The following is an 11,705-nucleotide window of genomic DNA, read 5'->3' as shown; positions in this document are numbered from 1 at the left end:
ATATATACACTTTTTTTTTCTTTGAAGCTGAGTCATTCAGATATATAATCAGATATAGTCAAATATAGTCATATATATTTAATGGATATATATTTATTGACATATAATTTGCAAGAAAGAAATATAAAAGAGATAAAATTATTTTAAGTTTTTATATCTTTTAAAATTATTGTATATGTGTGCTTAGATGTGCGCTCGCTTCTCATATATATTTATATTTAGAAAAATACTAAATACGGTATAATTCACGATATATCACGATATAATTCGAATGAATTTCTAAATCTATAAGATCTATATATATATATATATATATATATTGCAAGAAAATAGATGCAAATAATCTTTGTAAATTATATCATAAATGAATGATTTAATTAAAATAAAGAAAACAGTGCAATATATATGTACATATGCACTTTATATTTTTTACCTTAATGAATCATTTGTTATATTCGAACATAGAAATTTGTCATTTGAACATAACTTGCTTATCAGCGTAAAGTGTGGAATAAATATATAATCATAAAAACTATGAAAGGTGTATAAACAATTTACGAAAACAATATTGCAGAGATATTGATGTTTAAAAATCAGATATCAGATTATTATCTATCTAATAGTGATTTGATATCCGATTTTTCGTTATCGATTCAACATGTGATTACACCTTTATACAACTGATACAGAGTATTAGTAGAATGCAGTGTTTATTACTGTTTGGAGCAAGTATATATAAATTGATGGGAATGGCACCGCTGATTCAGTCGTGACTAGGACTAGTGCAAGATGCAACTGTTGGAACATAACGGTAAGTGCATAGTTTTTTCGATCAAGATCAAACAACAGATGAAAGACGTATCTGAAATATGTATTTACAAGGTGTCATTTTGCACATCTCCTTTAAACGTATAAAAAAAATTTGTATAATTTAGGAATATATAACATTTTAAATAAATATAATAACTCGATAATATCTGCTGCATTTCTTTTAGCAATGCGTTCGTCCATAATATTGCTGCTATTCGCTTTCGGCGCGTTAGCTTACGACAACGATGTTGAGGAAGTCGACAATTTAAATACAGGAATAATTATTCCCATTAAAAACGGCGTTCTTCAAGTAAACATCATTAATCGCATCATCATTCTCAATCTTACGAAAAATGGTAAGTCACAGTGATAAACACATCACTCTTTATCTTCCTCTAACTTGTCAAATTTTTCAATTTATTCCTATTAATCTCACAATCTGCGTGTGTACATGTTTAATATTTCTTTTTATAAATTGGTACAGATATTTTTATATTTTGAAAAATCTTATTGAAGAAACTATACTGATGAATACAATATTTCTTCCAGACGGCGAGAATATGATAAACGTTTTTTATACAAAGACTCCGCCGCAAACTCTATCAAAACCCTTCGTGCTTGAACAGAATTGTGGCGGTAATAATAGACTTTGCGTAAAAAGTGCCAACGTTACGCACACTACCATTTATGCTAGTACGGATCATGAGATCATCAGCGTTACTCGTGTGGTAGCTGATCCCGTCGCCGAGCTTGCCGATTGTTACCAGTTCACCGAGGGTACGCAATGGTTCGGTGGCCCGCAACACCGTTATCAGCGTTGGCCCATACAGCCCATGTACTACGAGGAAGAGCCGTATCTACCAACGCATTCTACAAACATGGCATTGTCCGAGCGTTACTGGTTATCTGGCAAAGGAGTCTACATCTACGTGAACGAGACAAATCCGCTATTCCTAGATCAGAACAATTACCGAGACAATTATCTATGTCTGATCGCAAAGAATAAGGCGCCCTATCGACATCGCGCTAGCGTCCAACTTGACTATGAGCTAGGTGTCTTTCTAAATCCGAAGGCCGCTCATCAGCACGTGGTGAAAACCCATTTGGGTAAACCGACGGGTCGTCCCAACGAAAGGATGATTCGACATCCCATATGGTCTACCTGGGCCAGATACAAAGCTAACGTAACTGAGAAAGTCGTGGAGTCTTACGCGGACGAGATTATCGCCAATAAATTCAACAACAGTCAAATTGAAATTGACGACAATTGGGAAACCTGTTACGGCTCTGCCGTGTTTGATTCGATCAAGTTTCCCAATGTCAGCGCCCTAGTGCGGCGATTGAAACAGAAAGGCTATCGCGTCACTTTATGGATACATCCATTCATCAACCGAGGCTGCGAACCCGCATACTCCACTGCATTGAACAACTCATATTTTGTCAAAAATCTCGACGGAAGCGTTCAAATGTCGTGGTGGCAAGGTGAAATTGATTTAAAGTCAATCTCAATTTAAAGTAGATATTCCTTGTTGAATGCTGTGATCTTTTCCTGTTATTTTTCCGTCTTAAAGCGAATAAAGTTTCAATATTCAATGATAATTAATCTTAGTAATTTAGTTGTATCATAAATACATTATTGCATCAATATTAATGAAAACGTATCTGATAACGTAAACATATTCGGAAAATTATTCGAATTTCAGTTACTTGAATGTGATATTTTTCTTCAGGTGTGGACGCTGCCACGATCGATTTCACGAATCCGAAGGCGGTAAGTTGGTGGGTGACGCGATTGAAGCTCCTTCAGAATCTTGGCATTGATAGCTTCAAATTCGATGCCGGTGAAGTATCCTGGTTGCCGCAGGTGGCAACGTTGAACGGCTCACTTGATATGCAGCCCGGAATATTCACGACAGACTACGTCAAGGCGTTAACAGCCAATTTCAATGATTATATCGAGGTGCGAGTAGGATGGCGTAGCCAGGAATTACCGATATTCGTTCGGATGATCGACAAAGACACCAGATGGACGTGGAACAATGGTCTGCCCACGCTAATCACGACGCTGCTACAGATGAATCTCAACGGTTATGTCCATGTGTTACCGGACATGATCGGTGGCAACGGCTACCTGGACGGTTCACTTAATGGCACGGAATATCCGCCTAAAGAGCTTTTTATTAGATGGTTGCAAGCTAACGTTTTCATGCCGTCGTTGCAATATTCCTTCGTGCCGTGGGATTTCGACAATGAAGTAAATAATTTGAAAAATTCTATTCGTTAATTGATATATATCTTATTGATAAATGAAATTCTGTGGGAGAATTAAAAATATTGTCGCGAATATAATTTAATTTTTTTATAAAATATTGTTCTGAGATAATAACACTTATCTATATTTTATCAGACCATCGCTATTTGCAAGAAATATACCGATTTACATGCTAATTACACGCCAGAGATTCTAAACGCCATGCAGCAGGCTGTCACCAACGGCACGCCGGTAAATCCACCTATCTGGTGGGTCGACCCAACTAATAAGGAAGCTCATAAAATTAATGATGGTAAATTTGTAAAATTCTACTGTAGAATATTCCAGAGTTATAATAAGTCATTTCTTTTTTTTCTTCCTAATCTATGAAAATTTATTTACATATGGAAGAAAGATATATTAGTGACTTAATATATAAGGACTGAAAAATACAAATGACACGATTTATAATAATATGTAATTAAACATGACTGCTTAATTTGGTTACAGAATATCTCCTTGGAGAAACTATACTGGTTGCTCCCGTAATTGAAGAAGGTGCCATTAGTCGCGATGTCTATTTTCCAGCGGGAACATGGCTTGATCTAAATCGAGGAACGATCATCAACGGACCAAAATGGCTGAGAAACTATCCTGCTCCCTTAGACATACTTCCATACTTCCAGAAATATCAGTAATGATGTTAAAGAGAATTAAAGTCTCATATATAAAATATTTATTTGTACAAATGAATATAAAATGTCTTGCTATGTACAATCACAAATTTTTATTCGAAAATCGTATGTATGTTTTCCTGCATAACATAGAAATATATTAACCAACAAATGTTAAGCCAGAATATAAATTTGCTACCTGTTTACCAATAAGGATCGTATCTCTGTGTTAAGTTTTTTAATCACTATATCGTCGGCCGCGTAACTTCCGGTTTTTAAAAGAGAATCGCGTTCCTCCCTCAATGCCTGCAACCGGTCATTGTATTCTTCTGATTTGTCAGATCTGATTTTATTATTATTGCAAGAAATCTTGGAGTAAACGTCATTAATTCTAAATATTTGATTGTAATCTTCTTTCGGAGCAAAGGATTTTTTCGGCTTGATCACATCAATCTCTTTCTGAAGTTCCTTCAGCAAGATTTGATCGTTATTTAAAGCTCTTGTATCTAAAATTTCGGCCAGACTGAAAAATGAGATTTTGTATTTCATCATATTATTATAAGATATCAAAATATATAAATAAAAAAGATTCTATATCTACTAGATTATATTTAAATAAAATTAATTTTTGTAACAAATTTGAAATTAATTTTCCAAGATATTTAATATTGATGATAACCGCAAAGTCATGAAAAATTATGTTGTTCTTCCATATTTTTGCTTCAATTCGATTATGAATTTGGAGATTTTATCATAAATATTTTTGATTAAAATGAGACATTCTGTACAAATAAAATTAATTGACATAACATACTCCACATTTTTCAGCTCTTCTTTACTATTCTTGATTTGAACTTGCATGGCTTGTTGATGATCTACTTTCATTTTGTGTATCTCACGAACTGCTTTTCCCCATTGTTCTTTAAAAAATGATTTTCCCTTTTGGGCATTGTCTAATTTTTCTTCGAGAATTTTTAATTCTTGCAACAAAGACGCTGTTTGATCCTTAGTTAAAGATGCCTTTTGATACATTTGCAATTCATCCGCCTGTTTACTTGTTGATGATTTCAAAGTTTCATTTTCATACAATAATATTTCTACTTGCGCTTCTAAAGCAATTTTCTTCTCTTCTAATTTGGTTATCTGCAATATTATATATGAAAATTAAAAATTGTTAAGCAACTGTAAAAAAATTAACTCTTCAAAAATAGATATGAAATTTAGGATTAGTTGCAATCGAAAGATTTTATCGACAAAAAATAACAAGTTCCATTGTTAGATTTTTTATTGGCACATTAGTGTTTGAGATATTTTAATTGAAAATATGATTGATAAGAAATTCTCGATAAAGAAAAGCTGTAAAGCTCGATAGAAAATGAGACGAACTTAGTCAATATCGACCTATCATTACTCTTATGTACTTATATGTTCTATCACATTTCTTGATCTCACTATCTATAAAATAAATGAAAAACATAGAAGCAGAGCAGAAGTGTATAAAAATTATATACTTTACAAACCTTTGATGTAAGATCATTTTGCATCGCGTCCAAGGAATCTTTAAGCTCTTGTAACTTAGTTTCATATCTCCATTGTAAATCTTCGTTTGCTTTAATTAATCTGGTCTCGTTTTCTAGACTTTTTAATCTGCGCGTTCTTAAATCTTCCGTAGCATTGTTTAAGCTGTTAGCTAGTATCTTACATTGCTCGACGCTACATGCGAGTTTCGATTCTAGATTCTCTTTTTGTTTTTGCCATTCCTCGCTCAATATGTTCAGATGACGTTCTTCCTTTCTCTTAAGCTACAATATATATTACACTTAAATAACATTTCATTAAACAAATATTATTATCATTTTATTATTTACCTCGGCTTTAAACATTTCCTTCTGTCGTTCCTTCCATGTTTCAAGCTCATCTACTATTTTATATGCTAAGCTGTCATCCAATATTGGTGGGCCTAGATTTTTACCTTTTAAAAAATATATCATATTACTATTCAGTAACAGTATAGTATTAAAATAAGCATTAAAGAATTATATATTGTAAAACCAAATATCAAAAAAAAATTTAGTGAATTAAACATAAATTTTTACCAATAGTTTCTTTCTTTAATATAAAGTGCGGTCCACGATTCTCTAGTTTAAGTAAAATGTCTATTTCACCAATTTTACATTGATCTGTATCATACAGAGGTAATTTATATTGACACTCAGGCTGAAAAAGATTTCTATTTTAATTTTTATTATTTTATATAAGTTTCTCTGTAAATACAACAGTAATACTACCTTATCCTGATGAAATAAAGGTTTTACATCAAGCGTCGATAGCGATAATGGTTCAGCGCTTCCGTTCGTATCGTACATACTGATCTTTGGTGGAAAAGATTTTAATAATTGTTTTATTTCGTCTGGCGTAGATATAAAATGAAATTGGCATCCAATTTCTTGTAATTTAACTTTTTCGCCAGATAAAGCTGGCATTGTCGCATGTATCATTGACGTGATATCGGCTTTTGGATGATGAAATCTATGAGAAGAGATCATATATCACATAAAGTTTTAAAAAAGATAATTTTTTAAATAAAAATATTCGATTGTTCAAAAAAACATATTTAATTAAACAAACCGAAATTCAATTTGACGTCCAGATAATTTTGTAGATACCAATGTTATTGCCGCAAGTGAAATATATAGACAATAGCAATGGTAAGATCCTATAGATTTGAAATCGTTATTAATGCAGTTGCAAGATATCGCATTACACGAGCGTGAATATGTAATTTTATCCATTTGATGTTTCACGCACTGACAATCAGACTGTTCATTTATATTTTTGCATTCTGTTGCACCCAACAGTTTCACTTCACGAGGTGTATTCTTGAAATTAATTTTTCCAAAATCGCCGCTAGGATTTCTATGAGATTCTATCTCTGGACATCTCTAAAAAAAATCCGTCATTTTTAATTTTATATGTAAATATTATATATATTGATGTAAAGCGATATTTTATAGATAGATGGTTGTATAAACACATAATCGCTGTAAGATAATAATTATTGACAGAATGAAGAAATTTCTATTCTACCTGACCGATATTATTCGTATTTTCTTCATTATGATATTGAATACAAGATATTATAGGATTGTTGGGACTTATTATTGTATCAGAATCACGCACAATGTCAATTTTACTTCCAATATATTGCAGTTCAAATTGTAAATCGAGATAGGATTTTTGATATTGGTTTTCAATGGGTTTCTCTATTGCGTCTAGTTTAGTTAGAAAACATCGTTCATGTAAGATAATACTCGCGTTTGTAGTACATTTGAGAAATTCTTGCAGACTGTCCACAGGTATTAGTGATTGCAGATTAACCAATGATTCAGCTATTATACTATCTTCATGTTTCAAAAATATTAAAAAATGTGGCTTTGATTGTAGGTAATGTTTTAATACACTCAAAGAACTTTGTATTTTCACTATCACTTTTTCATGAAAAATACAAGATCCTTCAAATTCTATATTGAACGGTTTCAGTTCTACATCATTTTCTAAAACTCGATATAAAAAACGCACAACACCATGATTGCTTAGAGGTTCAGGTAATAACAGATATAAGTTCTCTGTACACGTGGCTGTGATACTCAATAAGAATAATTCACAACAGATATTTGGAGGGCCCACTTGAATCAATTGCTCATCAGGATGCAAATAAGGTATTATTTTATCACTTTGCAAAATGACTTCATTTTCTGTCATCAAATTGCTTATCTGTGAGATGATACAATTTGACGATAAATATTTGATGTATATTTCATGTAGTTAATTACAGGTCAACAATGATTCATATTATAATGTTAATATTTTACTTAGTATAATTAAACTAAAACTACATTAATCATATAAAATAAAAGTATAACATTATACTTTACCTCTATCATTGAGTTTGAATCTGTACTTTTTCTATTTTCAACTCTTAATGTGAGAAGTAATTCAGGTTTTTGTATTTTAAGATCATTCTTTAATCCCAACAACTTGTGCCAATTTGCCTTTGGACTCAAATCTCCATGTTTAGATATTATGTGTGCAGAACGTATACTTAGCAAAACATATCCAATCCTTTCTTTAGCCTTGTTCTCTTTAAAAGCAAAGCATTCTAATTTTAATGGAGTTTGTCCTGATCGCATTCTATAAATTAAATACAAAATAAAATACATTGTTCAATTCTTAGGATTATAATAGTAACCTTATAAAGTAAAATATTTACTTTCTTAATGCAGTTTTAGTGGTCTCCCAAATCAAGTCAGTCGCATACTGTGGATTTGAACTTGGCTCTATCTTGTCAGTTTCTAGAGAATGTCCATTTAAGGTCCCAATCAATAATGTTGGTTGTAAAACTTGTTCAAAACCCTTTCCTACATTATATATATGTATACAATATATGATAGTATATGATTGCATAATTGTAATAATACGTACACGAAATTTTTTTTTTTGATTTAAGATTTATTTAAAATTTATATATCAATATTTTTATTTATAAGATATCTATTCACATATTTTTTGTAATATTAATATAAATTCTATAGTTTCTTTTATAATGTATAAATTTATAGTTTTCTTCTTTTTTTTTTAAAGAAGCTCATTTTAATTGCAAATTATAAAAATAAATCAGTAATTTCGAAAATACTTTTATTTCAGAAATTGAAATTGCTTGTAAATACTCAAGATAATAATTTAGATATCTATGTAATAAGATATCTTACCTTCTTTTATGCTCAAAATAATTTGCTCGTCAGATTCAACCGCTTCTATCATATTTCGTTATGTTTCATAAAAAATATTATATATAAAATATAACAACTTCCCCGGCAAATATATCGTTATACAAATATTTACGCACTCTCTGAGATTCAAATCCGCTGCCATGGAAACGGATTCGTGTAAACACGAAGAAAGATATTTCGTTAGCTATGTATTTCCTTCGCGCATCAAAGAATAAGAAAAGATAGAAAAACATTAAAAAATTTGTTTAATATTTAGTCCACAAGTAATATAATTTCTGTCCATAAATAGTTAATCGAAAATCACTTTGCAAATTATAGAAATTGCTGTCTCTGAAAAAAAATCAAGCGAGAAATGAACATTATAATATAAGATATCACAGTATGTACTTTTGTCATGCGAGGCTGACATCTTCAGCTAAAATTGAAAACATTGCCGAGAATTTTGAAGTGTTCCCCCATTCGACAGCCAATGGCGCACGATAGAATGCGTTCGAAAAACATCACCCGTGTGCACACGAGCATCGTTCTATTTTTTTACTTACTAAAAAAAGTTAAACAAAGATAGAACGACCGATAAATTCAATATTGACCCTAAATTCAAATAACCAATCAAATTGTTAACTATGCGAGAACTGCATTATTTGTATTGGAAATATTTGATTAGAGAGAAGCCTGAAAAGGACCGCGCCACCGTTTTTCGCGCGAGACCGTTTTCCTAGCTAGTACAGTGGCGCTAACTGGATCCATTTTAAAGCCCGCGGAACTACATGGCCAGATTCCCTTTTTGATGCCATGGTAAAACGATCGGTTGGTGCATGTCCGTATCGGAAATAAGTTGGCGCTGGAAGTTCATATTTTTTAATAATTTATAGCTCAAACGATTGTTTTATGTTATATTATGTTTGAAAATTCTCGCCGTTGGCTTCTGAGCTATATAGTTCCGATAGGCGGCCGATAGGTGGCGACGGCGTCGCTTGGAAAATTATTAATTTGTTAATTTTCGTTAAAAAATGCAATAAATCATGAAAATAATGATGGAGCAATATGGAGCAATTAAGGAGCAATCGTTTTATGCTGGATATAGTTGCAGAAAACTATTGGAAATATGTTTTTGAGTGAAAATGATAAGTTTTACGTTTTTTGTAAATATTTCGAAAACTACTAATTTTAAAAGGGGAGCAATTGTGGATTCTGACGGAGCAATTAAGGAGCAATCGTTTGAGCTATAAATTATTAAAAAATATGAACTTCCAGCGCCAACTTATTTCCGGTATGTACCAACCGGTTGTTTTACCGTAAAGTGAATCTGGCTATGTAGTTCCGCCGGCTTTAAAATGGATCTAGATAACGCTACTGTACCAGCTAGAAAAAGTATCTTATGAAAAACGATGGCGTTACCCCTCTCAGGCTCCTCTCTGATTTGATTGACCAATCGGGTCCACCGAATGCTCTGATGGATGAATAAATAGGGATCTAGTAAATTTGGGTTTTTAAGAAGACAAACCTGTCCACCTGGATTCAAAAACAGACGGTGGTAAACAATTTGTGTATGTATGTACAGTGAATAATATATATCTCTTGTTTGCAAGAAATTTTTGTAAATTTCTCAATAATGGAGCTCGATGAGTTGGAGCAATCTGTGAAGAGCCTAAACGCGGTGCTCAACAAGTTCCCGATCGGTGCGATTTCATTGAACGATTTCAAACCAGTCAAGGAGAAGATCCAGACGGCCAGAGAGTCCCTGATGCATTTGAATGCCAGGTTATTAATGCTTCAAGCAAAATATAAACGTATGTCGTTAATAATGCGCGGGACATGAAATTCGATCTGAAATCTTTGAAATCGTTGAATTGCAGAATACACAGATGACGGACGAAGGCGACATGAAGAAGAATCTGTTGGAGTTGCATTGCAGAATGTTACAAGTGACACACTGATAAACGCCAAGGCCATCAAATTATGTCTTCATAGTGCCACTATTCTTTCTATCCTTAGTAATAAGGAAGGCGATGTTGAAGACCAAAAGTAAGAAGTGTTTATACAAATGTCGTTACCCTACAATTGGATCGATATTAGATATAAACGCAGAGATGCAATCAAAGTTCAATTCCGTTTGTTCCAGTAAACTCTTTGCCTATATGAGTAAACTACTTGCTTTCAATGACAGTATTATGACCATTCACGAAGCCATTGAAAAAGGATCTCGACTGCAGTTAGATTTAAAAGTAGAATGTCACCAGGCGTTGTTTGATTACAAAAATTTTTTAAAGGAACAGGAACGGATACGAAGTGAGAGATTACAGGAAACATACCCTGAAATTGTACAGTGAGTAAAGTCACAAATATCACAATTTATCTTTATCATATTTCTCACAACTAAAATCTTTTTTAGGAGAAAAAACAAAATGGAAAAAACTTTACGAAAGATAAATATAATGAAAAAACTCATTAGAAATTTTATAGCATCAAGCAGATATATGCTAGTAAAACAGCCCATATTGTTAGAGATGTTGGAGAAGCATAGAGAACTAATAAATGTTGAAACAATCGTCAAAATGTCCCAAAATAATAATGACATTGTATAACAGAGGTAGAGAGAGAAAGATAAAGAATGAAAGAAATATCAAAGAGAAAATACACACGAATTCAATATGAACTTTTTTTCTCTTTTCTTACTTGCTAAGCGCAATAGACACAACACATATTTACAAGAATAAGCTTCCACGCAAATCTTAATGTCTCTTTCTTTTTTTCCCCTTTTTTTTAAGTTCTTCTGTTAAAGCGTCTTGTCAGACGGTGTTTTGTATAAGTTAATTGTTAAATAAAGCTTAATTGATATTGTATATAAGTTAAAAATTATATATATAGGATAGTAATCACAGCATACATATATAGTAAAATTTTCACTATAGGGGTAGAGAGAGATGTACATATTCATGTCTTTAAAAACGATATAGTTGAGAGACTTTCCCTTATATGATTATATATATATAATTTACGTATTATACATATATAATATTAAACATCACGTGTGATAAAATGCAAATGTAAGACAACCAATCTTTCTTTTTTTTTTATGGTCCAGTGTGTATGTATATTCATGTCTCAGTTATATATATTTCGTCCATTTGTTATGTAGACCACTCTCTCCTCTTATCCACAATCATATGTATATGACAA

At 32.1% G+C, this 11,705-nt stretch overlaps 3 protein-coding genes across 6 annotated transcripts; 2 read left to right on the top strand and 1 right to left on the bottom strand.

Moving 5' to 3' along the window:
• The first annotated feature begins 692 nt into the window (after window positions 1-692).
• LOC115242312 (myogenesis-regulating glycosidase-like) lies at window positions 693-3,908 on the top strand. Its single transcript, XM_029818523.1, has 6 exons — window positions 693-811; window positions 996-1,166; window positions 1,360-2,292; window positions 2,541-3,064; window positions 3,218-3,374; window positions 3,572-3,908. The coding sequence occupies exons 1-6, from the start codon at window positions 790-792 to the stop codon at window positions 3,757-3,759; spliced, it is 1,995 nt and encodes a 664-aa protein (XP_029674383.1). The 5' UTR covers window positions 693-789; the 3' UTR covers window positions 3,760-3,908.
• LOC115242310 (centrosomal protein of 120 kDa-like) lies at window positions 3,832-8,914 on the bottom strand. Of its 4 annotated transcripts, none has more exons than XM_029818519.1 (11): window positions 8,505-8,914; window positions 8,006-8,153; window positions 7,671-7,926; window positions 6,823-7,509; window positions 6,364-6,677; window positions 6,024-6,264; window positions 5,832-5,952; window positions 5,604-5,707; window positions 5,256-5,537; window positions 4,550-4,878; window positions 3,832-4,258 (listed from the first exon to the last, which is right to left on the bottom strand). In XM_029818519.1, the coding sequence occupies exons 1-11, from the start codon at window positions 8,554-8,556 to the stop codon at window positions 3,931-3,933; spliced, it is 2,862 nt and encodes a 953-aa protein (XP_029674379.1). In that variant the 5' UTR covers window positions 8,557-8,914; the 3' UTR covers window positions 3,832-3,930. The 4 variants fall into 4 exon arrangements, with proteins under 4 accessions (XP_029674379.1, XP_029674380.1, XP_029674381.1 ...); XM_029818520.1 differs by having other exon boundaries at window positions 8,642-8,913; XM_029818521.1 differs by having other exon boundaries at window positions 7,671-7,876; window positions 8,642-8,913.
• Window positions 8,915-10,025: 1,111 nt separating this feature from the next.
• Window positions 10,026-11,576, top strand: LOC115242328. Its single transcript, XM_029818550.1, has 4 exons — window positions 10,026-10,315; window positions 10,382-10,550; window positions 10,648-10,851; window positions 10,918-11,576. The coding sequence occupies exons 1-4, from the start codon at window positions 10,138-10,140 to the stop codon at window positions 11,108-11,110; spliced, it is 744 nt and encodes a 247-aa protein (XP_029674410.1). The 5' UTR covers window positions 10,026-10,137; the 3' UTR covers window positions 11,111-11,576.
• The last annotated feature ends 129 nt before the right edge of the window (window positions 11,577-11,705 follow it).

Source organism: Formica exsecta, unplaced genomic scaffold (genome assembly GCF_003651465.1).
Source record: "Formica exsecta isolate Colony F162 unplaced genomic scaffold, ASM365146v1 scaffold59, whole genome shotgun sequence".
Classification (NCBI taxonomy): Eukaryota; Metazoa; Arthropoda; class Insecta; order Hymenoptera; family Formicidae; genus Formica; species Formica exsecta.
The sequence above is the reverse complement of the archived record's forward strand: the minus strand, read 5'-3'. Positions and strand labels throughout refer to the sequence as shown.

What these genes read in the sequence shown, in the direction of transcription:
- LOC115242328 (XM_029818550.1), top strand. Translation starts at nt 10,138, where the DNA reads ATGGAGCTCGATGAGTTGGAGCAATCTGTGAAGAGCCTAAACGCGGTG. An exon ending in GGCGATGTTGAAGACCAAAA is followed by an intron (nt 10,551 to 10,647) that starts GTAAGAAGTGTT and finishes CGTTTGTTCCAG; the next exon opens with TAAACTCTTTGCCTATATGA. An exon ending in ACATACCCTGAAATTGTACA is followed by an intron (nt 10,852 to 10,917) that starts GTGAGTAAAGTC and finishes AATCTTTTTTAG; the next exon opens with GAGAAAAAACAAAATGGAAA.
- LOC115242310 (XM_029818519.1), bottom strand. Translation starts at nt 8,556, where the DNA reads ATGATAGAAGCGGTTGAATCTGACGAGCAAATTATTTTGAGCATAAAA. An exon ending in CTTTATTTCATCAGGATAAG is followed by an intron (nt 5,953 to 6,023) that starts GTAGTATTACTG and finishes AATCTTTTTCAG; the next exon opens with CCTGAGTGTCAATATAAATT. An exon ending in AAAATGATCTTACATCAAAG is followed by an intron (nt 4,879 to 5,255) that starts GTTTGTAAAGTA and finishes ATAATATTGCAG; the next exon opens with ATAACCAAATTAGAAGAGAA.
- LOC115242312 (XM_029818523.1), top strand. Translation starts at nt 790, where the DNA reads ATGCAACTGTTGGAACATAACG. An exon ending in GCAACTGTTGGAACATAACG is followed by an intron (nt 812 to 995) that starts GTAAGTGCATAG and finishes CATTTCTTTTAG; the next exon opens with CAATGCGTTCGTCCATAATA. An exon ending in CGTGGGATTTCGACAATGAA is followed by an intron (nt 3,065 to 3,217) that starts GTAAATAATTTG and finishes ATATTTTATCAG; the next exon opens with ACCATCGCTATTTGCAAGAA.